This window comes from Ambystoma mexicanum, chromosome 3q, assembly GCF_040938575.1.
Source record: "Ambystoma mexicanum isolate Mex_15411 chromosome 3q, UKY_AmexF1_1, whole genome shotgun sequence".
In the NCBI taxonomy this organism is placed as follows: Eukaryota; Metazoa; Chordata; class Amphibia; order Caudata; family Ambystomatidae; genus Ambystoma; species Ambystoma mexicanum.
Genome location: NC_090926.1, coordinates 296,676,486 through 296,702,842, shown reverse-complemented (window position 1 = coordinate 296,702,842; position 26,357 = coordinate 296,676,486). Strand labels below are relative to the sequence as shown.

The 26,357-nt window shown below is 46.7% G+C and overlaps 1 protein-coding gene across 13 annotated transcripts in view; it reads right to left on the bottom strand.

The window, feature by feature from the left end:
- LOC138582484 (uncharacterized) overlaps window positions 1-26,357 on the bottom strand; it is a 451,229-nt gene that overhangs the window by 99,323 nt on the left and 325,549 nt on the right. For 10 of the 13 annotated variants that reach the window (XM_069653811.1, XM_069653815.1, XM_069653813.1 and 7 more), the window contains 3 exons: window positions 20,643-20,714; window positions 7,078-7,128; window positions 2,301-2,372 (listed from right to left, as the gene is read on the bottom strand). In XM_069653811.1, the coding sequence (XP_069509912.1) occupies window positions 2,301-2,372; window positions 7,078-7,128; window positions 20,643-20,714 (195 nt within the window). The remainder of the gene's footprint in view (window positions 1-2,300; window positions 2,373-7,077; window positions 7,129-20,642; window positions 20,715-26,357) is intronic. The other 3 variants (XM_069653819.1, XM_069653812.1, XM_069653818.1) reach the window with 1 other exon arrangement.

The window sequence follows — 26,357 nt, the reverse complement described above, 5'->3', positions numbered from 1 at the left end:
CCGCTCTCGGTCCTTGGCCCAGCCACTCTCCCCTGTACTGCCTCCCCGGCAACCCCTGCACTGCGGGACTGTGTCTGTATTCCTACAGCCCCCCATCCCAGCACTTGTCTGCACTTACATCGCACTTGCCACTAGCGGCCCTTGTTATTTATCCTGTATGCTGTATTCTAATAACCCTGTACTGCACTTTCCCCTCTCCCTTTCCCCCATGAACTTTTCCCTTCCCCTCTACCCTTGCACTTGCGCAATCTGAATGACACCTGGCCTAGTAGGATTGTTGACTGTCTCCCCTTGTTTCCCCCGCCCTGCCTTGTCGCGCCTTGAAACATTGTGTATAGGCGCGTTACAAATGCCATATCATATCATACCCGGAATCACCTTCTTTGTAATTGTTTTTAATGGATTTTGGGTGACTATGTTACTTTTTCTGCAAAGGTCCCCACGCTCCCCTCCAATCGACTTGCTCATTGAGGTCCATTGGGAACCCGCTGCTAACCCACCACCCTGAACTTCCACCAACCTCTCCTCTAGGTATTACACCACTGAATGACACCGTGCAGCCGGGCTGACTTTGTTCTGTGGTCAGACAAGAAGCATGCACCCTGGAAATAGGTTTTCAAAATGTATAATGTTTTGTATGTCTGTTAATCATTAATCATAATCATCAGTTATTCTTTCCTCATTGTGAGCAGTCTGTTATTTATATTATAACAGCCCCACTTTCATCGTACTGATGCTTCCACTGAAATTCATCATTATGTCTGAGCAGGGATATAAAGGGTAACATATTTCTGAGTGTATCACTACAAATACCTGAAAGGATCCCACAAATATTATTCTCTTAGCACGCCTCTGACATGTGCAAAGTCATCCTTACTCTGAAACCCACCAAGCTTTGTTATTCTAATATCTAAATACTGACTGTCTCCGAATGAGTGTATATGGTTCAAGGTTATAAACATGTATTTTTATTTCTTATTTTATGTTAGTTAGTTATGTTTGTTACTAAGTAAAATGTTAGTAAAATAACCTTTCACAGGGACATAAAAGGAAAACAGACAAGAAAATACATACACAAACAACAAAGAATATTTGTAAGAAAGTGTACATACTTTTAAAATCAGTCCATCAAAAAGGATTTTGTGTGCTAAAAGAAATTTGTTTTATGCTAAAAGTTCATACAAAACTCTGACAAAAACCCCCACATGGTATACAAATAACAATTTTCCAGAGGAGAAGGGCAAATCTCAGTGCTCTGATAGTTACAGAAGTATTTTTCCCACTTAAAATCTGCAGCCAAAAATGGCTAGACGAAAGCATATCACAGTTATACATATATTGGTAAAAGAGACAAACAATGTGCAGTCTACAGTTTTGGGCAAACGATAGACATATGCTCCAATGTCTCTACAGCGCTAGGTTCTTTGCCAGATCTACAGATTCTGAGATGTCTTGGAATCTTCTTTTGAGTACCCATTACCTCCTCCCTAAAAAGCAAAAGGTTGTGACGTAGTCTCAAAAATGTACACCCCCATATATGTAATGGTAGGGTGAGTGTTCTGAAAAGTAATATGAGCAGCAAGCCCACTGTGCATGATGTATTTAATGCATCAAGCACAACCCTTTTATGACAGACATAACTGTCAAATATAAACCTCTGTAGTCATTCTTATGTTCCCAAAAAGCTATTTAAGTTTATGGAAAGCAGGCTGCAACCCTCACTGGTGCTATTTGCCCATTTACCTTTCTCATAGGAATAGTTTGAAAGCGTTCTACAGGAGGTGTCCCCAACTGTCCATCTTGAAATATAACCTGCTATCTATCCGAATATACGGTATTGGTAATGTTTTTTTCTCATTAAGACAAATGTAACGTTCTTATCATGACTACAATATATAATAGAAGTCACCGTTTAGAAATGAACACCGTACATTTAAAACATGCCTCTTTGACATGTTAGTCCAATTAAATAATTTCCTTCTTTTAATAGCTGCTTTTGTTGAAAAGAAATCAGTCCCCTCTCTGACGATATTTGCTTTTTTCAACGTCTGAACAACTGTTAGCAACGACTGGGATGGCTTTAGAAAACATGCACCGGGCTACGCTACTCTCACTCACATAGAAAGAGACAGAGAGAGGTAGAAAGAGTGGGTCGAGAGAGTGTGCATGTGGGGAAAGATACAGAGAGAGAGAGAGAGAGAGAGAGAGAGAGAGAGAGAGAGAGAGGGAGAGGGCACAGCATTGGCGTATGATACACGGTCATAGCTAGTAAACCCCACCAACATTACAGACAACTGTACCTGCTGCAGCTTGCTGAGTCGCGTCAGAACTGCACTCTGTAATCTCATAGGTATAGCTGCCACCTGCGTTGTCTACGACCAAAAACACAAAGTTGAAAGCTTTTGGTTTAAGAGACTACATGCTTAATTACATATGTTAATACAATGTTAAACTTGAATAGAAGATACACAGACCGGAGTGGGTCTGAAAGGGCCATGGGGCAGAACCTCCTGTTACAGATCATCCCGCATAAAAAGTACCCAAGGAACAGAGCATTCATATGTGATAGATCTAGATCTCCACCCCATAGGTGTCTTAATCACAAGACCCTGCCTGAATGTAATACACGTGTCAGCAGCGGGAAGTGACACCAAAAACATTCTTTGATCTGTGACTGTGAATCAAATGTCCAGGAAGAGAGCAAGGGAAAGTAACTTACATGCTACAGTAATTCTCCAGCATTAGTATTTGGAGCCCAAGTCATGATATGGCATTTATAACGTGCCTATACATAAGTGTTTCAAGGCGCGACGCAGCAAGGGAGGGGGAACAGAGGGAAGACAGCGATCCTACTAGGCCAGGTGTGATTCATATCACGCAAGTGCACGGGAAGGGGGAAGGGGGAAAGTGCAGGGGGAGGGGAGGGAACAGTGCAGTACATGAGATAATAGAATAAATAACAATAAGTAAAGTATGGCCAGCAAGTGGCAAGTGCAAGGGTAAGTGCAGACATCAGGTGTCGAGTGCTGGTAAGGGGACTGTAGGGATACAGAAAACAGTCTCCAAGTGTGGGGGTTGCCAGGAAGGCAGTGCAGGTGTGTGTGACTGGCGGGAGGAGGGACTTGGGCCCGAGATCAGAGGTTGGCCAGGTAGCCAGTGCAGTTTCAGTTTCAGCCAGGCGGTCAGGAGGAGAAAAAGCAGAAGCAAATAGAAAATGTTTTGAGGTGCTTCCGGAACTGGAGATGATTCTCCTGAAGTTTCATGGAGGCAGGGAGCTGTTCCAGAGCGAGGCCCCAGTCAAAGAAAGAGATCTACCACCAACTTTTTGCTTGGAGAAGCAACTGATCCTGAGGGGGTCAGAGAAGGAAGATATTTAGGAAGAGAGAGTTGAAGGTATTGAAACCCCAGCCCCAGAAGGCCTTGTGGACAATGCAGAGGGTTTTGAACTTAATCCTTGCAGCCACTGGGAGCCAGTGCAGAGATTTCAGTCCTGTAGAGATACGATCACTGGGCTTGAGGCCAAGGACAAGTCTCACAGTCCTGTTCTGGACGAGTTGCAGAGGGTGGAGAGTAGAAACGGGCAGATTTAGAAAGAGGCTGTTGCAGTAGTCTAGCCTAGAGAGAACCAGAGCACTGGAGACAGTGAGCTTCTGGGGAAGGAAAGGAAAGGAAAGGAAGAATACCTCTGAGGAGGTGCAGCTGGTGGTGTGACTTCGTAGAGACGTCAGAGATGTGAGGAGAGAAGGAGAGTGTGGAGTCGAAGATGACCCCCAGGGTTTTAGCCTCACAGGTGGGAGCAGGAAGAGGGCCAAGAGAGGCCAGCCAGAGAGTGACAGGAAAGGAGGGAGCGGGTGTGCCGATGTGGAGAATCTCGGTCTTACTGGCATTAAGGCAGAGATCATTGGCGGCACACCACTGCTGGATAGCAGACAGACAGAGATGAGAGAAGGAGAAGAGGTGGCTGAGGGTAGCCTGAAAATGAGTTGAGTGTCATCCGCATAGCACTAGAAGTTGGGGCAGAGCGCGGCAATGCTGTGGGCAAGAATTGCCAGGTATTAGTTGTACAGCCAGGGAGAGAGGTTAGACCCCTGGGGAATACCACAGGTAGAGATAGAGATAGAGGAGAGGAAGGACCCAAGTTGAACCTGGGAGGGTCAGTCAGAAAGGAGTCAGCCACGCCAGAGCCTGACCGGTGATCATGAATTAGCAAACTGTTTCGCCCCTTTGGCTTCAGGTTTCACTTGTCACATATGCATATATTCTCAAAGTGTCTTTGCCCTGCAGATTCATGCTTTCACTGCCTGTCTGGTTAAGGTCCGGTGTGTGTCATAATTAAGTGTTCCCTGAGCGTTTTGTCCCCCCTCAGCTTCACAGTGGGTCTGCTCCTCTAGTTCCACATTTAACAAAGTCGTCCATCTCCTCCTGTCTTTCTCACAGAGGCTCTATGCCCTGCGGGCTTCACAGGCATCAGCACATGTTTCACAGAGGCTTGGTATCTCAGCAAGCATTTTACAGAGACTTCCTTCGCCTCGTGGCTCTCGCACTATCAGAAAACACTTAACAGTGGTTTCCCTCACCTCCTATTTTTCTTCAGCGTAGGGGCAAACGTTTCAAAGTGTCTTCTTTCACCTCCTGGTCTGATCAGAGTCAATACACACTTCCTGGAGGCGAGACTCTGGCACGCTTTCTCTCATCAAGGGTGGAGAGCACTGCTTGCCACCTTCTTGCTTTTTCTGAAGTTTCCAGGCAGTGTCGTGTTAGCTACTCACCGCACCTGCTCCACCCCTTCAGCGATCCTCCAGTGGCTTCCCGTGGCACATCTCTGCTCTCCTTCCGTTCTGCTTTTAATCTCGTTTTTCTGGCTGCCTCTGATTGATGGAGCACTTTCGTCTGTGTCTGGCCAATCCCGATTGGCCATACCGATATCAGTTTCTCTTTCTGGACTGACGATCTGGCTCTTTTATTACCTAGTAGCACAAAGTACCTGTGCTCCGCAGGGGTTCTGTAGACGGACATGTTAACACTCATCAATTGTTGAAGATCAATGATCCTTTAGGTGGCTGTTCCAAGTCGCTTACCACTTGATGTGCTTTACACTCTAAAGTAAACTGCTCTGAGAATAGGTGCGTGTGGCTGGCTGATATACCCAGGAGCTGACGTGGAGGGGAGGCGAGAGTTGGCATGCTGCAGCATAAAGGGGCCTTCTGTGCGCTCTGCCCACCTGTCGTCTCACCCTGGCGCAGTGATGTGTGTTGCAGTGCAAATATCTCGGAAATGCTGCTTAAAATTATCTTTGTCCAGTCCCTTCTACGACCACATTGAAGTTTTGGTGATTTCAGGCAACTGCCTCATGTGAGAAGGGGCTGAAATCCAGCCAAATGGTTGGGGTGTCCAAATGACATGCAGCAAGTACTTTTCGGAGGCTCGTAGCAGGTAACTATACACAATTTAGTGCAAATTGGTAGGACAGCGTGGAATTGTATAAGGAACAAACTAACAGATGTTCTGCTTCATCTAGATAGAAATTCTATTCTTAACATGCACCACACTTAGAATTCTGAACCCTAGCTTGCGTCGCATCTAGATAGAAATGTGAATGTCAGCATGTACCGCACCCAGATGGAATCCCACAATTGCAAGGACAGCAATGCCAACTAACCAACCAACTAACAATTCCATCCCTCTGCATACACCTCTCAAGCTCTAACCAAAGACAACCGCAAGCCTTAAACGCAGCAATCAGCACAAACTTCACAACAATGCAACAACAAAACAAACCACACATAGACTTGCACAACAGCACATGACGACTATCGACCGTAAAACACCCCAAGCCCAGCCAACGGACCCACCGGGCTGAGGCTGCCAACAGCACATCACTGCTCTCTTGCACTTTTCCAGCTTATTCCCACTAACCCACTCCCTCTCCTCCCCTTTTTCAGAGCCGCCAGAGCGCCAGGGGACCACTTCGGTGGTGATAGTGCGCAGTACAAATGTCCTTTAACATTAACATTAACATGTATAGAGATTATCTGATCTGTGCAGGGAAAAGAACAGACGGCCTGTCTGATATTCTGGAAATCTTCCCCTCTCGCTCGTTCGGATCCTTGCAGATAACAACGGGCTCAGAGGCAGGGTCGGCCATAGGACAAGGCGGGCCGAGCGAGCGCCCGGGGCGCCTTGCCCCCCCAGGATGCCCTGGGAGTCACAGTGGTGGGGCGCATTTAATAACAATAGGGTGCTGATGCAGAGCATCAGCACCCTATTCACATGATTACCTCCCCGCTCCGATGCGGGAGCGAGGCGGTTTGCATTGGAATAGGCCGCTCATGCATTAGCATGAACGTCCTATTCCAGGGATTAACTTGCTGCGAGGCGCCGGAGCGAGGAGGTAAAAAGAAAATGTGGCGCCTCCTGCCCCCCACCTTGACCAGGGCCACGCTGGGAGGGGGGGGGGCGGCAATTCGCCCAGGGCACTGCTGCAGATATGGCTGGCCCTGCTGAGAGGACGCCACATGGCGTATGCATGGTAGATCTTCTTCCCTGTCTAGATTGTCATTTGAAACTAAACCTGCATCCTCTACATTCAATCCGCTCTCCCTGAGAGAAGTTACCAGAATAGTGTCCAAAATGGGAGCCTCCTCAGAGCAAGTTTCTCCAGGTCCTGCTGCCGTCACGTGATATCCCTGGCTACTGCGTTCTTCTCTTTGCTGAACAGCTCCTTTGAGCCAGGGGGATTTACTTGCCTTCTCAGGAAAGGTGAATGAAGCCACTAACGTCCTTGTACTCCACCACCCCATTCATGGGGGGGGGGGCTTGAAAGGATGATGGTGCAGTAACTATCGGGCTTCAGTCAATCACACAGTCGGCATCCAGTGGTTTCACTGCAGAACTTTCACCAATTTTTTTACGCATATTGTTTCCTGCAAAAAGTTGGGGTAGCTCTGGTTGACGATATATTTTATGGGGAGCGGGTCGAAGGCATGCAATGGGTGTGGGGGGGGATGCCTGCAGGGTAGTTATTACAGATTCAAACACAATTCTAAATCCAGCCAATGAAAGTACAGGAAAGCATACCTGTCCCAGCGATGAGAACGCAGCCCTCTCCCTCAAGTTCGTAGCCGCCACCTGTTTTTATTTGATAATAAAAGGTCAAATAAAGCGTCATTGTCATTGGTGAAAGAGATGTTATAATTACTTTCCCGCCCCCTGCCTTCCCTGTATGACATGGGGCCGCATGAAAGGCGAGCAGCTTTGCAATTCCACCTGCACGTACAGTGGCGGCCTGCACCCAGCCCTCTCCGCAAACCTCCCCGCAGGCCTAACCACAGTGGAGTCTCTTTTACTCGAGAGGGGGCAGAGGGGTTTTGCACTGGGGCTGCAGTTGCACCACTGCACTCTGGTGCCTTTGTTATACTTGGTTTATTTCTCTATGTATGTGTGTGTGTTTGATAAGAACTAACTCATCCAGCCTGGAATTATAAAGATAGAAGACAAAAGGAAAGAACAAAGACAGAACTCCCCTGCCTAAGAATGGACTGGGCAGGGGAAAAGGAATCCTTAGAGCATTGAAAAGAAAAGTGACAGTTAGGAAAAGATAGTTAGAAAGAAGACAGCAAGAGAGAAAGAGGAAGCAGAGACCAGAGGGGGAGAAGGAAAACAGAAATAACCCCGCTGGGGGTGGACATTGCCTCAAGCGGCCCCCAAGGCACAGAGATACAGTGAAGCACCAGGTGGCACATGGGGGAGCCCCCAGGGAGCTAGCCAGGGACACGAGCTGCTTGGCAGGAGCAGCTCGGTCACCTAGCAGGCCGTGAAGGTGTCGGCCAACCTGGGGCCAGACGGATAGGCCCATGTATCATAAAGGGCCCAGAAAGCACGTGTGGGGCTGTCTGGCCCAAAGAAGAACAGCCCAGTGTGGTCCGAGTGAAGGGTACAACCAGTCGGCCACGAGGCGGGTCCCTTCTAAAAGTCCTCCCATGTATGTCAGGCACGGCCTGGGAGGTGAAGAGCGGAAAGTCCACTCTACCCAGGAGCACGCAGTTGTAAATTAAAGTCTGCGGCTGGCTCGCCGGCTAGTCCAGGTGAAGTCCTGGGCTGCCCCAATGAGCAGCCCAGTTGAAGGCTAGCGGCCCACCACCTGCATCTCACGATGCATTGAAGAGGGGGGGGGGGTAAGGTCGGCTACGGAGACAGGCATGTTGCAGGTGTGCAGTGGTGAACGTTGGCGGCATCGCTGTTGCCATGGGGTCACTGCCTGATATCAACATGGCCCCAGGGCACGGCAGTGTTTGCGGCAGCATCCCCAAAGACTGGGTTGCCCAGAAGATGTAAAGATGGCAGCGGGAACAGAGCGGGGATGACTGCGGGTGGACCCCTCTGATGAATCATGGGATCCCGTCACTTTTTGCCACAGGGGAACCCTTCCCTGTGAGGCTAGGAAGGTGAGACTGCTATCCGAGATTCCACCCCAGCGGTGGTAAAAAGCCGGAGGATCTCAAAAGGAGGGGTTTCCCTCATGAGGATGTTGACTCCCATTCTATGATGGAACTCCCTAACCTGTTTGCCCTTTAGGCTATAAGATCTCCACAAACTCCAGTTACCCAACCTTAGAGTACTGCTGTCATGTATTGTAATACTCCCTCCTGTACTCATAGAGACACTGACCAAAATATGACCAGGCTAAAACAAGGCTATTTGCATACCTTTTCCTCAAGTACTTAGAAGAAGATCGAAGGAGTGATGCTGATTACTCCTTCGTCAAAGCTAGAAAGTATTGAGAAGAGGAGGCTCTGAGGGGACATGATGATCATTCCTTGGAAACCAGAGAAAGACTTTGACAGTCCGCTGGGGGTGGGGGGGAGCTTTAAAATATAAAGAGAGATGAAGGACCATGAAAGAAGAGAAGCTGGCATGGATGCTGGAAGCCCTGGTAAGTTCAAACCTGGGAGTGGAGAGAAAAGTGGCAGAGATTGGTCCTCGTCATAGAGGACACTTAGTCCAGCTTGGAGGGGCGCACAGGGGAATGCAGGAGTGTTGAGTCAACCAGCAGCAAGAAAGTTGTCTGTGGCACAACCTCACTGTGGTGGACCTCCCGGTCTGACAACTGCGCTGAAACCGAATGGTCAAGTATCTCGCAGGGCCAGTGCAGAGTGGTGGGGAACGCAGTACAGAGAAGAAGGAATGGCCAAGCAGAGTGACTAAATCCAAGACTCCAGGAAAAACCAGCAATGTGTTTGTGCAAATAATAAGGTAACAGGGGCCATGGTAGACCCGGTAGGGGCTTTGGAAGTATTAAAGAGTGCATCAGGAGTAATCTCCCTCGTCACAGTAGCCACCCTAAAGCTACTGACTCTGAAGAGTGTATGGGGAGTAGTCTCCCTCATCACAGTAGCCACCATAAGCCTACTGATCCTGAAGAGTGCATCAGGACTAATCTCTCTAGTCTCTCCCTCATCGCAGTATTTACACAGAAGAGTGCATCGGGAGTAATCTCCCTCATCACAGTATTCACAAGAAAGAGTGCATCAGGATTCATCTCCCTCATCACAGTATTTACAAGGAAGAGTGCATCAGGCGTAATCTGCCTTGTCACAGTCTTTACAAGGAAGAGTGCATCAGGAGTAATCTCCCTCATTTCAGTGGTTGCAAGAAAAGCAAGACTGACCAAGAGAGAACTTATAAAAGTGTGGGAAGTCTTGGGAGCATTCTGGCTGGCTTTAGTGACTGTTAGGTTTGTAATTCAGGAGAGCTTTGATGGAGTTGCAGGAACTCTTAGGAAAAGTCACAAGAACTGTGTAAAGTGCTCATGATACCAGGAGAAGCCAGCCATTCTCCTGGTTGGTAAATCAGACTCTATTTCCTCAGCCCAATGGGGTAAACCTGAAAAGAAGGCATCATTATTTGGTTATCTGGAACTGTCAAAATTTCTGAAGGCTGGTGATATCAGGAGAAGGGAGTCAATCTGCTGGTCCACTTTGAATTTAACCATTTGGTTCGTAAAAACTCTGATTGATCCCTATAAAAAACCAGGAGGAGGGAGCCATCCTACTGGATAACAATTTTTGGATATATTTTAGTGATTGGGCTACAGTAGAGGAGAATTTGGGAAACAAGATGGGTATTTTGTGTTGGGCAATCATCCTGACGATGAGCACCCAAGTTTCCTTAGTTAGGTAGGGGAATTTTTTTTAGAATAAGGACAGTTAGATTTTCTATCCTTATTTAATACAAATTTGTAGCCAAAATACAATCTCTTGGTCCGACTCCTTCTTCCAGTGGACCATATGTGGTGCCCGCTATGGGATAAGGCCCAACTCATAAACATCTGGGGCACCTTACATTCAGTTAGAATAATGCTAATACCCCAGATCCAGTAGTTGCCACATTGGATTCGACCTATGTAGCAGTAGGGAGATCCCTATTGTGGTTGGTGAGCGAGAACTTGTTCCTACCGGCCTGGTATTGTCCCATCCAGAAGGCACCTATATCCTTGTTTCCAAATCTGGACTAGCATGGAAACATGGCCGTAGTAATAGACCCATATTACTGGGGTGACATCAATGTGTTATTGCATAATCTTTGGAAAGAAACCTACCAAATTAAGGTATGGGAGAAGATTGCTCAGGGGTTCTAGAGGACATATTTTTTCCCTTACCAGTAGAAGTTCAAGAGCATGATCTTACCACAAGAGGTGATAAAGGTTTTGCAGAAGCAGACCTAGTGAGTACAGAAAAAGTGAAACCTCCCTCTGAAGAAATGGAGCTTATGCCAGACCTCGCGTTAGCCCAACATAATGACCCGGGTTCTTGCAGAAGCTTTCCTGAAAGTTATCCTGGAGGTTGAAGGTAAGATACAAGAAGGCCCCATCTTTTTCTTTAAACGTAGGCTCCTGCACCAATGGGATTTAACTCCAGAGGGAATAACCAGAACTCAGTTGGTTATTCCACTCAGCAATAGGAGAGAGGTTTTGCAAATGGCCCACTCTCATTTTACGACAGGACATCTAAGGGTTGCGAAAACTTAGGTGCAGGTAAACCCAGAGTTCTACTGGCAGGAATCCATGCAGATGTGAAGAATTCTGTAGCCACATGTGCCCGTTGCCAACACACTAGTCCCACTATGGTCCCTTCTGTCCCATTGCAACTATTGCCTATTATTGAGGTACCCTTCCCGTGATTCAGGATGGACATAATAGGTACCCTTGAACCGTCGAAGTTAGGGAACAAGTATGTCCTAGTTTTACTCGATTATGCGACTAGATATCCAGGAGCCTTTCACCTCAGAAATAACACTACCCAACAGATCACAAAACATCTGATTCCTTTCTTTTCTAGAGTTGTTCCCCTGTGGAATTCGAAGAGATCATGGTAGTACCTTCATGTCGAAATTAATGGCTGAGACAAAAAAATGTTTTGCAAATTAAGAACTTGCATACTTCTGTACATCATCCAAGCGTACTTCTGTATATCATCCACAAACAGATGGCCTTGTGACGAGGTTGAACCAAACTCTCAATAATATTATAAAACTGGTGGAGGCAGACTGATGCAACTGGGACATCGTGATCCCCTCGATGTTGTTTGCCATAACCAAGTGCCCTGAGGCCTCTAGGGTTTTCCCCTTTTGGACTTCTGCATGGGCAAGAAGCAAGGGGCGTTTTAGATATGCTCTGTGAGACTTGGGAGGACAGAGAGGAAGCAATTCTCCCTATGTCACAGACAGCTCAGCGTTTCAAGGAACATATGACTATCGTCTGTCAGATAGTTAGGAAACATCTGGCACAGGTGAAAGAGAAACAAAATGCCCACTATGACCAGAAGGCCGCCCACCATTCCTTTTCTGTAGGACAGATGGTCCTAGTTGTATTACCAACTTCTGAGCAGAAAATGCTTTTAAGGTGGTTCGGGCCATATGAGGTATTGGAAAGAAATGGGCTATGCAATTATCTTATGTTGCAGACTGATCAGAAATTAAAACCACAAATCTTCCATCATAAATCTCCTAAAGGAGTGGAGAATAGATCCGATAGGGAACACTTCCATAACTATGGCCACACTACTTGTAGATAAAAGATCAGAGTCAACCTTAGTCTTGCCTGATTTAACACCACAACATCAGACAAATATTAAGGATTTGTTATCCCAGTTCCCATATTTTTAATGAGAAACCTGGGAGACTAAAAGGGGTTTTCCACCACATTGGAACCCCACCCGGAAAAGTGTTACATTTAAAACCCTAACATTTTCCCGAGATCAGTAGGGAAACAATCCTCCAGGAGATAGAGAATATGTTGGAGGCGGATGCTATCAAGCTGTCCGGAAGGCCTTGGTGTTCGCCAATAGTCCTGGTTGCAAACTGTATGGGGCATGGAGGTTTTGTATTGATTTTCGTAACTTGAATGCCATGTCCCAGTTTGACAATTATCCTAGGCCTAGGATTGATTAACTAATTCATAGACTAGGACCAGCTAAATACATCTCCACGATCGAGATAATTAAAGGCTATTGGCAAGTCCCTTTGAACTCATCCGACAAGGAAAAGATGGCCTTTTATACTCCTCAAGGATTGTTCCAATTTAGAGTCCTTCCTTCTGGACTTCATGGGGCCCTGGTGACCTTTCAAAGACTGATGGATAAAGTGCTGCAACCCTTTTCTCATTTTTGCAGTGCATAATTGATATCATTATCCACAGTTAAACTTGGAAGGAACATCTCTTCCATCTAAATGAAATATTAAACACCCTAAGGAGTGCTGTCATGGTGCATGCCCCCAAAACCCTGAAACCCGCGGGCCCAGCCCAAATTCTGGCTTCCTTTGGGACTTCCCAGGCCCCAGCTAGGCACACCTAGGCTCAGTCCTGGTGCCAGGCTCATGGTAAGTGTTAAATACATGGTCCATTTATTTGGCTCTGAGATGCTGAGCCATTCAGTACAGGGTGTGGCTTGGGACTTCTTTACCAGAGAGACAGGATACGATGAAGGGGACTATTTTCCTGGAACTACTTGCAAGGCTATTTAAACCGCACCCTGCAAACTGAACACGCTTCGCGTTAATCTGCACTCCTGCAGCGTAACGCTCACCGTGTCAGTTCTTGCTTCCTTTCTGCCATGCCCGTCCAGAGTCTTCTATCCATCGGCACCTGTGAAAATAGAAGAACAAGAGTTATTCACGCATTGAAAGCCTTACCTGCAGAACATCCGGACCTCGCCTTTATGCTTATCCAAGGCCGCCGCATCTGTAGAAGATCGGAACAGAAGGTACCCTCTCGGGTAGCGATGCACCTGACTCGGCCTCCTCCAGGAACTCCAGCGAGCAGTTCTCCAGCATTCTGCATCGCGCCGCATCTCGACACCGTCAGTCGGACCTTCCATCTTCTTCCTGGAAAAGCGCTGCACCTGCCGAACAGAACAGACAAAGCAGGTTAGTCGCACAAAAAAAGAAGGCTAAAATAAAGCGAACTATTAGCGCACCTCGCACAGCGTTCTACTCACCGGCAAGAATCCTGCACATCATTGTCAGGAGAGTCATCCATCATCCGAAAACTGCTTTTGTGCCGCACCTGAAAGACAAAAAACAAACATTAGATATCTTGCATGCAAGGATTTAAGGCAGCTATTCCAAGGAGTTATTGGAATAGAGACTTACCAGCTTACTTCGGTCCATCCACTTCAGCAACCTCCATCGGATCAGTGAAGTAACTCGATCCATGAACTACAGAGTAACCGCGCCCCTGCCAGAGAGTGTGAAGGACGGAGAGCTCACCCATATAATAGACAAGGTGAGCCAGGGAAAGAGAAGGATAACACGGAAGGAGGTGAAAACCAAAACCAGCTCCACACAGTTGGCTAATATCTTGCTTTAACTTGCAGACGAACATCTCCTGAGGCAAGACAGAAGGGAAGACGCAAGCAGGCCCTCATTAAGCAGAACAACACCAGTGCAGACATCATCCTTGGCACACAAGCACGCCCCCATGGAGACCAGGTGAGCGTGACAGAACGCGAAGCCTTACACAAATTCTCTACCTGGGCGCCATGGAAACTTCGGAAACGGATCAGCTAGCTCAGCTTTTGGGGGAACTCAGGGCCGGGGTACATTCGGCTAGACAGGAAACCAATGCCTTTTGAAGGGAACTGATTGTAGCAAAGGACCGCACTGATGATCTCGCCAGACAATTGCTCCAGTCACAGGCTGGGCAAACGCTGCTACCTGGAGTGGGGTCAACGGTACCCACTGCATCAAGCAACCCAGTTCAGGTGGTCCTCCCAGGAGCTGTACCTTTGGCCCCCCCAGAATGATTCGCTGGAGACCCAAAAAGGTATGCGGTTTTTATGAATCAGTGCCGTCTACACTTCCTATGCAGGCCCGGAGCCTTTCCAAACGACCAGTCCAAAATGGCCTTTGTACTTTCATATCTTAGTGGCAGTGCTGCTGACTGGTTGGTACCGCTGGTCAGTCGGGATGATCCCATCTTGAGAGACTTCCAAAGATTCCAATTGGATATGGAGAAGCTGGTTGCCCGGCGCTGCCAAGGTCAGACATTGGACAATGCGCTTTTGTCTTTCCGTCAAGGCCACCAGGATCTGCTAATTTACATTGCGACCTTCAACAGACTGGTTGTGGAAACTGATTGGCCGGACTACAAATGAACAACGCTGTTTTACCGCGGCCTGAGAAGGGAGTTAAAGGACGTTTTAGCTCAAGTGGTTAACCCGCCCAGAGACTGTACTGAGTACATAGACTTGATGGTCCAGCTTGATTACAGACTGCAGAACCGTAAGGTTGATCGTGCTAGAATCGATTCAAGGGTATTTGTACGCCCCAAGGAAAACACCTCCAAGACCACCGATGTGTCAGAACCCATGCAAATCGGAGGAGTGCGTGGGCCATTATCCAAGGCTGAAAGAGATAGGAGAAGATAACAACAACTGTGTTTGTATTGTGGGTCAGCCAGCCATTTCCTTCGAGAGTGGCCAGTAAAGCTACCTAAAAAGGCAGTGGGAGTTGCTGGTAAGGTTGAAACAGAGTCTAAGCCAAAAACATCTCTGCCTGGCAGGCGTAGAGGTCCGCTTGCCGAGCGAACAGAAGGACTCCCAGACCTTGCACCTAGTTTTGCCTATGGTCCTTATAAATCACCAACAGCCATCTCAAATGCATGCAGTCAGAGCATACATTGACAGTGGAGCCATTGGAAATTATATGGATCAAGAGTTGGCTTCGAGGATGAACCTTTCCCTTTGCGAAAAGGCAACAACAGACTTAGTCACCACAGTCGACAGAACTGAAATCGCTTCGGGTCCAGTAACGCATTCTACGACAGAGTTGACTCTTTTGTGCCAAGACGGTCATTGGGAAACCATAGTGTTTGATATAATCAAGGATCCACAATTTCAAATAATTCTGGGAATGCCATAGTTAGTATCACATAATCCTTGCATAGACTGGTGTGCCAAGAGGTTGACCTTCTCAGTCGACTGTGCTCAAACTTGTTATCCAACTAAAGGACCTTTGGTCACTGGAGCGACGACGATCATGAAACTAACCAATTCCCTCCCTCTGGTATATCAAGACTACCAGGACGTATTCCAAAAGGATCAAGCCAACACACTGCCCCCTCATAGGTCGTATGACTGCCAGATCGACCTTGTACCAGGAGCACAGATCCCGTGCGGTTGAATCTATGCTGTCACAGAGCCCGAAATCCTGCATTTGAGAAAATATTTAGACCAGTACCTGGCTAACGGTTTCATTCGCCCATCCAAGTCCCCGGCGGCATCACCCTTGTTCTTCATGCATCGACTACCGCGCATTGATTCAGGTCACTGTTAAAAACCGTTACCCTTTGCCTTTGATTCCTGACCTATTGGATCAAGTTAAAGATGCCCGAATTTACACCAAGTTAGACCTTCGCGGAGCATATCACCTGGTACGGATCAGGAAAGGGGACGAATGGAAGACCGCTTTCCGCACCAAATACAGGCTATTTGAATACCAGGTGATGCCTTTTGGCCTTTGCAATGCCCCAGCGGCGTTCCAGTATTTCATGAATGATGTTTTGCGAGAAATGATTGATGTGTGTGTCGTAGTATACATCGACGACATTCTGGTATACTCTCGTTCAGAGCAAGAACACGTGAAACTTGTCCGGGCCGTTTTGGACAAACTTCGACAACACAAACTGTTTGCAAAGCTGGAAAAATGTTTTTTCCATGTCACTGAGGTAGAGTTCCTTGGATTTGTATTAACCCCTCTTGGTGTGTGCATGGATTCACGAAGGTTGAAGCCATTCTCAACTGGCCATCTCCAACTTCGATTAAAGGAGTTCAGAGCATGCTCGGATTTGCAAACTTCTATCGTCGTTTCATTCCAGGATTTTTGCAACTAGTGCACCCATTCACCATTCTGCTGCGCAAACACAAGCGATTTCAATGGTCCGAATAGGCTGAGAAAGCCTTCCAGGAGCTAAAACAAAGATTCATCTCAGCCCCGATCCTGAAACACCCTCATCCAGATCTTCCATACATGGTTGAAACAGAGGCTTCCAGTCCGACAATGGGAGCGGTCCTTTCCCAACGGGAGCCTGAAACTGGTCAACTACACCCAGTAGCCTTTTGGTCACGGAAGTTTACGGCTCCTAAGTTGAATTATGCTATTACGGATAAGGAACTGTTAGCCATCAAGGCGGCCTTCAAAGCCTGGCATTACCTCTTAGGAGGTAGGCATACCATCACAGTAATTACAGACCATTGCAATCTACAGTACCTGAAGGTGGCAAAAGCTCAATCAACGCGTCAACTCCGATGGGCATTATTTTTTGCAGAGTTTAACTTTGTAATTACTTACTGACCTGGCTGTCGAAATGGCAAGGCAGATGCACATGTCCCGTATAGGAGTAGACGAGGAATACGCCAATCCCGACCCTGTGCCCATCATTCCTGGTGAAAAGATTCTTGGAATTACTACATCTCTAACGCTAGAAGACATTCAAGAAGAAATCCCTCATCTCATGGATTCCAACGCCCTAAAGAATTGGCCGACCAAAAGTCCTCACCATTCAGTCACTAACCAATTACCCTATTTTCGAGGACGTCTTTACCTACCCAGCAAAGAACTTAAGGAAAAGGTTGTCTCACATTACCATGACTCATTAGTAGAAGGTCATCCCGGAATTGCAAAAACTGAGGCCAAGACGAAGCAGCATTTTTGGTGGCCGACATGGCGTAAAGACATCAAGCAGTTTGTACTATCCTGTGGAGTTTGTGCTCAAAACAAAGTCCAGAAAAAGAAATCACCAGGCCTGCTTCAGCCATTAGACATCCCACCTACACCTTGGCATACCCTATCTCTTGATTTTATAACGGACCTTCCTCCTTGTGACGGGTTCAACACAATTCTAGTAGTGGTGGATTTATTTCTGAAAATGGCCCATTTCATCCCACTAAAAGGATTGCCCTCAGCTTCAATTCTGGTTTAAGAATTTCTGGAGCAGATTGTTCGAATTCACGGATTTCCTTCCATCCTAATCTCAGGCCGTGGAAGCCAGTTTATTTCACGCTTCTGGAAGAAATGTTGCGAGTTATCTCAAATCGACGTAAGGCTTTCCACCAATCACCATCGCCAAACTGATGGTCAGACAGAGAGAACAAATCAGACCTTAGAGCAATATCTCAGGTGCATGTTACATCAAACTGAAGGAAGCTTGAAGGATGTTTTATGGATCACCGAGTATGCCTATAACAACTCCCTGCACTCCAGTGCAGGTCAAAGTCCCTTCTATACAATCAACGGGTTACATCCGCGTACTTCCAATCTTGACCCACCGCAACTTCTGGAAATGCCAGCTGTGAAAAGTTTGCACTCTACCATCTCCCAAGCCTTCAAAAGCGACGGATCATCTAAAACAAGCTAAGGAAAGGTACAAGAAATCAGCCGATGTGCATAGAAGTGAAGCTCCAAAATATCAAGTTGGAAATGAAGTCTGGTTGGCGTCCAAGCACATACCAGTGAAGGGACCTCATACCTTCAACCCCAGATATTTAGGTCCATATACCATTAAAGCCATCATCAATCCAGTGGCTATGAAGTTGGACTTACCTCCGCACATGAATATTCATCCTGTGTTCCACGTCTCACTATTGAAACCAGTGCAACCTGGAACACGAGTTGTGAAACCACCGAAACCAGTCACTGTAAACGGGGAACCTGAGTTTGAGGTGAAAGAAATTCTTGACTCAAAAATCACTAAGTCAAAACTATTTTACTTGATAGACTGGAAAGGATACGGACCACATGAAAGATCATGGGAACCTAACGAGAATGTGCATGCTCCACGGTTATTAAAAAGGTTCCACCGCAATCACCCAAACAAACCAGGACCAATGGGTGAGTCTACCATTAGGGGGGCATTTGGGGGGAGTGCTGTCAGGGTGCATGCCCCCAAAACCCTGAAACCCGCAAGCCCAGCCCAAATTCTGGCTTCCTTTGGGACTTCTCAGGCCCCAGCTAGGCTCACCTGGGCTCAGTCCTGGCACCGCTGGCGCCAGGCTCATGGTAAGTGTTAAATACATGGTCCATTTATTTGGCTCTGAGATGCACCTGCCGAACAGAAAAGACAAAGCAGGTTAGTCGCACAAAACAAGAAGGCTAAAATAAAGCGAACTATTAGCGCATCTCGCACAGCGCTCTACTCACCGGCAAGAATCCTGCACATCATTGTCAGGTGAGTCATCCATCATCCGAAAACTGCTTTTGTGCCGCACCTGAAAGACAAAAAATGAACATTAGATATCTTGCATGCAAGGACTTAAGGCAGCTATGTCAAGGAGTTATTGGAATAGAGACTTACCTGCTTACTTCGATCCATCCACTTCAGCAACCTCCATCGGATCAGTGAAGTAACTCGATCCATGAACTACAGAGTAACCGCGCCCCTGCCAGAGAGTGTGCAGGACGGAGAGCTCACCCATATAATAGACAAGGTGAGCCAGGGAAAGAGAAGGATAACATGGAAGGAGGTGAAAACCAAAACCAGCTCCACACAGTTGGCTAATATCTTGTTTCAACTTGCAGACAAACATCTCCTGAGGCAAGACAGAAGGGACGATGCAAGCAGGCCCTCATTAAGCAGAACAACGCCAGTGCAGACATCATCCTTCACACATGAGCATGCCCCCGTGGAGACCAGGTGAGCGTGACAAGTGCAGGACTGACTGCAAATTGCGCAGTCCACCATTAAGTAACTGTTTTTTTAATATGGAATGGCATGGTACTGCCCCAACTAGAAAAGGTTAGAGCCATCTCCTCCCAAAACAAAAAGGGAACTTGTAGCGTTTTTTGGGGCTTGTTGGATATTACTGCTGGTTTATCCTGAGATATTCTATCATCACTGCCTGTCCCACGGATGAACTTAAAAACGCAGAACTTCAGAAATTAAAAAGGGAAAAAAAAGATCTGGATAGCTTCAATATGCTAAAACATATACTTCGCAGTGAACCTGTCCTAAAAGTTACTGATTTTAATAAGGATTTTATTCTCCAGACTTCCAGGTGAATTGTACACTAGGGAACAAAAGTGTAAATAAAAAAAAATAAAAGTATTAATTCAGGAATAAACATGTATTCAGAAAGATAATGTTGAGCGTCCATTGAACTATATGTAACACATGTAAATATCTGTATGAAAAATGGTTTTAAGTAAATAAATTGTAAGACATATTCATTGTGACAACAAATGGGTAAAGAGATGTCATTTATTGAGTGTTGATTTCTGTTTAGCACTAGTAGTCTCGATCACAGTTCTTTTCTGTGCTACATTATCTGCTTTAGTCAGATCTATGTGGCTGAAATATATCATTTGTGTGTTGTGTTGATGAAAAGCCCTTTTAACCAACCGAAAGAGTGATTTGATATAGAAAAACATGTGCTTAGAGACTGGTCTCCGGTATTAAGCGTGTTATAAAAGTAGAAATTAATTAAACACATGACAATCCTTTCTTTTCATACACGTGTACTATGATTTCCTGTCTTCAAACCCTTTTTGCCACCTGTTTAAAGTGATGCTGTGATCTTTTGTGTAGAGGTTTTGCCAGGGGAGTCCACAGAATCCCTCTCTGCGTCCTTTGTCATTTACTTTTGGTGGGTTTGCCCCCCCCCCCATCTTCCTAAGGCCGGGTTATCCCCACCCCCACAACTCCCTCCATTTGACTTTCTAATACTAAGGCTGGGTTCTCCCCACCCCCACAACACCCTCCATTTGACTTTCTAATCCTAGGATCCCCCTTACAAGATGTTTAATACTAAGCAACCGTGTTCCTCCTGGTGATCTATGGGAAATGCACTCCTAATACACCGTCCTCCAATCCCACTATTCTCTCTGCTGCTAGTTGCTCTACTATGACTAAGCCCAGCCAACTGCATCCTTTGCTTGGGCAAGAATCATGACGCGTGGCCTAGCTTTACAATACCATCGTTATAACCAATTCACCATCACAGGGGTCACCACCTTCATCAAAGTACATGTTTCTCACTTTAAAGCATTGTGCATGTGTAGAGAAATATAAGGTAGCACATGTACGAGCGTCGTAACACAAATCATTGGAAAAATAAACTCTGGAAACATGCACAAAATACCCCAAAACGTACCTGCTGCAGCTTGCAGAGTCTCGCCAGAAGTGCACTCCGTTATCTCATAGGTATAGCTGCCACCAGCATTATCTATGACCAAAGGTACGAAGTTGAAAGCTTGTTGCTTAATTTATTTTCAAATTTGTTCATTGGCTTTTTTCAATAATATCAAACAAGTTGTGTACAATGGAGCCAATCTCAAATAGTTATAAACATATATTTAACTTAACTTCAAAAAATGACAAATACAAAACAAAACCATCATAACTGTCTCCATATTCTGTCCGTTTCATATATCGTTAACTGTTTCTAGGGGAGGGTGGGAGCGAAGGGGAGCCGGCAATTACAATAGGGGAAAGGCTTCCGCAAGGTCTCTATCCTCTGCAGTACTTCCGCTGCTGCTGGCTTTATGACAGGTCCCACATGGGCCTGGATTAAGTTCCGATTCAGGGGGGTTTATCATCCGAGGGGTGGAACATGTGTCCGGTGAGTTCCTTCCATACCTCGAGTGACATACTAGAGTCATCTGTGGATCTGGCCACACAGTCCTCCCATGCCACGGTCTCGGCCAGCACCCACCGTTCAGTCTCTTTGTGCCATAGTTTGAACTGAGGGCCCAGGGGTTTCTTCCAGACCATTGCTATAGTTCTTTCTTTTGGCCAGTATGCACGATATGTTCATGAGCCTTGTTGCATGCTTGAGTTTGGCTGGGCTGGGGTAGGTTACTAAGAGGCACTCACCGGGTGTCCAATTATATTTACTCAGGCCTGCTTTTTCGCAAGTTTGTTGGACCCTGTCCCACAGAGCCCTTGTCCTGGGGCATTCCCATAACATGTGGATCAGATCCGCTTTTTCCCCCTTGCACCAGTTGCAGGTCGGTTGTGCTTGGGGATTGAGGGTGGCTATGCGGCACGGGGTCAGGTAAGTTCTGTGTAGTATGTTCAACTGAATCTGCCTAAATCTATGGTATCTGGACACCGTTTTGGGGAATGTGAGAGCTCTGTTCCACTCCTCTTCAGTCATTTCCCGGCTTATATCCTCCTCCCATTTGCTTTTCATTTCCATGCTCCGAGGATTTGGCATGTCGATCAAGTGGCCATATATTTGCGAAACAGGTTTACCGCCCTCTCCCAAGTTGTACATCAAGGTGAGGAGTGGGTCTGTATCTGGTTCCATCGGCCACGAGTCCCATTTGCGTTGGGCCACAGCACGAGTTCTTTGGTACCACAGAAACTGGCCGGTATGTATGCCTTCTGTCTCCTGCAGCGAGGTGAACTCCCTGAAAGTGCCTTCATCATACAGATCTCCCCAGGTGTAGACCCCTTCCCTCTCCCAGAGCCTGATACGTTTCAAATCCAAATGTGTTGTGCATAGGTCTGCAATCAGGGGGACCTCTGGGGTATAGGGGTTCCATGAGTTAGTGAGCATTTTCGCCCTGTGCCAAATTTTCCTTCCCAGGTCAGCCAAAAAGGGTAGAGTCCCCAGCAGTTTGGACGGTGCCCAGACCAGTTTTTTCAGATGGAATTGGGGCAACATGGCCTGTAGCAATGGTGTTTCAGAAGTGGGTTCATCATCTACCCATTTGGTCACAAAACTAAGCTGTGCTGCTATATAATATTTTTCTAGGTTTGGAAGTTGAATACCGCCTTGGCTATATGGTAGGGTTAGCAATTTCAACGCTATTCTATGCCTGCCTTTCCCCCATAGGAACTATTGCAGTATGGCCTCAAGCAGTCGGAAGAAGGGCTTGTATATATAGTAGTGTACATTTTGAAACCCATAAAGGAAACATGGGAGAACGATCATTTTAGTTATCGAAGCCCTGCCCATCATCGAGAGGGGAAGTTTCGCCCAGAACGCCATTGATTTGCGCAGGGTGGGGAGTGCTGCTTTTGTGTTTCGTTCGTGCATTAGCTCAGGGGTATGCATAATGTGCACTCCAAGGTAGCGGAATGACGTATTCTGCCACTGGATCCCAACTTCAGGGAGTGCTTCTAAACTCTCTGTTTTCAGGACCGCGAGGGGGAACATACAAGACTTTGACCTGCTAAAACTTATCCCAGAGACCTTGGAATAATTGTGCAGCACTTCTAACATGGTTGGTACGTTGAGGTGTGGGTCCCTCACATATATGAGAACGTCATCCGCGTAGAGCGAGATGAGGTGATCCACGTCTCCCAGTCTAATGCCTGCATCGAAGAATTGCTTTCTAAAGTAGACAGCTATGGGATCTAGTCCCAGTATGTAAAGCATTGGGGATAGTGGACAACCCTGTCTAGTCCCCCTGCATATATCCCAGGCCTCTGACACATACTTCCCAGATTTCACCCTTGCCTTAGGTTTAGCATACAAGATGTTAATCCACCTGATAAACCCGGGACCAAAGCCAAACTCCCTAAGCACTGCCACAAGCCATTCCCAGTAAATGGAGTCAAACGCTTTGACTGTGTCTAGGGACAGCAGCGCGTATGAGTCCTTGTCTTTTTCGGTTTGCGCTATAATGTATTGCAGCCTGCGTAGGTTCATGGATGTATTTCGGCCCGGCACGAAGCCGCACTGATCTGGGTGAACTATGTCTCCTATTATTCTAGACAGCCGCTTCGCTAAGATCGTAGTCAGGATTTTAACGTCATAATTTAATATTGCAATCGGGCGATATGAGTCACATTGGTCTGCCGGTTTATTGGGCTTGAGGATCGGGATCACAAGCGTCTCCCTCATACCTTCGGGTAGTATCCCTTCTTCGTATGCCTCCTGGTATACTGCGTGTAATAGGGGGGGTCAGGGAGGACTCATACATTTTAAAAAACTCTGTGGGCAACCCGTCTGTTCCCGGTGCTTTGCCTGTGGCGAGGGATCTGATTGCATCGGTAATGTCTTCGGGCGTGATTTCTGCTTCTAGGGAGTCGGCTTGCTCAGGGGACAGCCTGGGGAGCCCTATCTCTTCTAGTGTTTCTATCAACCGTTCATGGGGGACCTCATGTGAATACAGATGGGTGTAAAAGCGAGTGAAAGTGTCATTTATCTCCTGCTGCGTACAGTGTTTGTTTCCATCCTCATCTTGTAGTGAGGTGGTGGGGTGTTTGGGGTGCTCTTTACAGCAGAGCCAGGCGAGTAGTCTGCCCGGTCTGTCGGCCTCAACATGCGCTCTATTTGTTCTGGCAGTATAGTCGAACCTTTCCAGCCTGTTCCACGCAGTTATGTTCCGCTCTCTAAGTTTCACAAGCTCCTCTTCCCTCTGTTGGGTGTCTACGGGGGTAGCCTCAAGTCGCTCAATCTGTCGTTCCACTAGGTCTAGTTCTTTCCTGAGCAGCTTCTTGATACCTCCCGCCTTTGCAATTACATCTCCCCTAGTTACCACCTTTAGAGCCTCCCACACTGTGCTATTGTAAGCTACACTACCGGTGTTAACCTCTAAGAAAGCTTGTTGCTTAAAGAGACCATGTGAATCCTACTGTGTTTCCATTCAGCATAAATATACCTTGATGAAACACTTCCTTGGATGTAAGCTGCAGTTTTCAAAGGAAACAGCCACATGCATTCATACAATGTTAAACTCTAATAGAAAAGGCCCAGAAAAGGAATCAAGGATGGGATAGAGGGGTAGTGTGTAGCGTTTAGTCTCCATCCCTTCAATGTTCAGTCACATGACTATGCCTGACTGTAGTGAATACAGGGGTCGGCCGTGGCAAGGGCCAGCAAACACATTCTGTGATTCAAATGTCCAGGAAGACATTTAGGGAAAGTAGTAGTTAACACTGGTTCTCCTGCTTTCCTAGAGTCACCTGCTTATTGAATATTCCCAGATATCCAGATTGCAGCACCCGGGTTAGAAACAAACATATTTGTTAATGTTAATGTTAATGGGTCTTGTACCGAGCACTGTTGCCACTTGCATGGTCGCTTGGTGCTCTGACTGATCTGCAATGGAAGGAGGGTTGCGGCTCTGTTAGTGGGTTGAGAGGGAGAAGAGCAAGAAAGCTTTTATGTGCTGTTGGCAGCTTCAGTTCAGAGACACTGGTCACTGAGCATTGGTGCGTTTTCAGTTGGTATCCGTCATGTGATGTTGAGGTGTGATTGTGTATGGTTTGTTTTGATGCTGGGTGTTGTGAAGTGCTTGTGGTTTGTGGTGTGGTGGAGGTATGGTTGTGTTTAGTTCCGAGTTTCAGGGTGCGTATGCAGAAAGGTTATTTTTTAGTACGGTTAGTTAGTGGCAATACCTTTCCTACATCTGAAATCCCGTCTGAATGTGATACATTTCCCACCTCCAGCCGTGCATTCCAGTGCAATGCATTTACCTCCTCTAGCAATTCATCCAGGTGATACACATTCCCTGTCACCAGCATTCAATCCTAGTGCAGCACGGGTTCTGCCCCCTACTAATCCCTCATAGTGTCTCTCATTTCCCACCCCAGCAGTCCATCTAAGTGTGACACATCTCCTTCCCCTAACTATTTGTTCAATCGAGACACACTTCCCACCCTTGACACTCCATTCAGGTGCCATACCCTTCTCGTCTCCAACATCCCATCAGTGTGTGACACACTCCTTAAACAAGCCACCTGGATGTGTTACAGTTCGTGTCCCCACAGCAATACATATATACTACATACATTATTTAGAAGTTCTGCAATAAAGTCTTTTTTCTAAGACTTGTAGGGCCTGTTTGGACCCAAAAGTCCTGCTGAACTACTTACTCCACCCCTTTCGCTGCACACCTCGTATTCTAACCACGCAAGTAGGTGCAGGTGCTCTTAAAGTTACTTCTAAGAGAAAACATTTGGTTTTAGAATGCCTTTTTCACTTACATGGTAAGGGGGGACGGGCTTTTTCTAGAAAACCATGATTGAGAGAAGGGCAAAAAGCTCCTTAAGAACTGTGTCGAATACGGGCAAAAAGGTCTCACATGGAGTGCGTCTACTGTCTCTCCCCGGACTAATCTATGCCAAACTGTAAAATCTGGCAAACGTTCTCATCTAGAACAAGAAATGAAAGCACAATAACAGTGCAACATGGAGGGTCTGAACATGACGGGCTCAGCGAGGCCGAGGAAAAAAGGGTAAGATGAGTGAGATGAAGTGGAGCAACAACCAGCTCTAGCAGCAAGACTATCCCATCCCTAATCTGTCACAGGGATAGAGCTTGATGACAAAGAGTCAAAAAGTGCTGCAGACACCATAACTGCCTCATCACCTACCCCTCCCTCTCACTGCCACTCATTTCTCACCCCCGGAAGTTCATTTTAGTGCGACATATCTCCGTCCCCTAACTATTCGTCCAATCGAGACACACTTCCCTCACTCGACACTCTATTCAGGTGCCATACCTTTCTCGTCTCCAATAGCCCATCCACGTGTGATGGACTCATCAGCCCTAAACAATCCATCTGGGTGTGTTACATTTCCTGTCCCCACAGCAATACATATGAACTACATACATCATTTAGAAGTTCTGCATTAAAGTCTTTTTTCTAAGGCTGGTGGGGCCTATTTGAACCACAATTCCTACTGAACTACTAACGCCACCCCTATCGCTACACACCTAGTGTTCTAACCACGCAAGTAGGTGCAGGCGCTCTTAAAGTTATTTCTAAGAGGAAACATTTGGTTTTAAAGCACCTTTTTCACTTACACGGTAAGGGGAAGGGGGTTATTTCTAGAAAACCATGATTGAGAAAAGGGCAAAAACCCCCTTAAGAACTATGTCAAAATGCGGGCAAAGAAATGTCTCAAA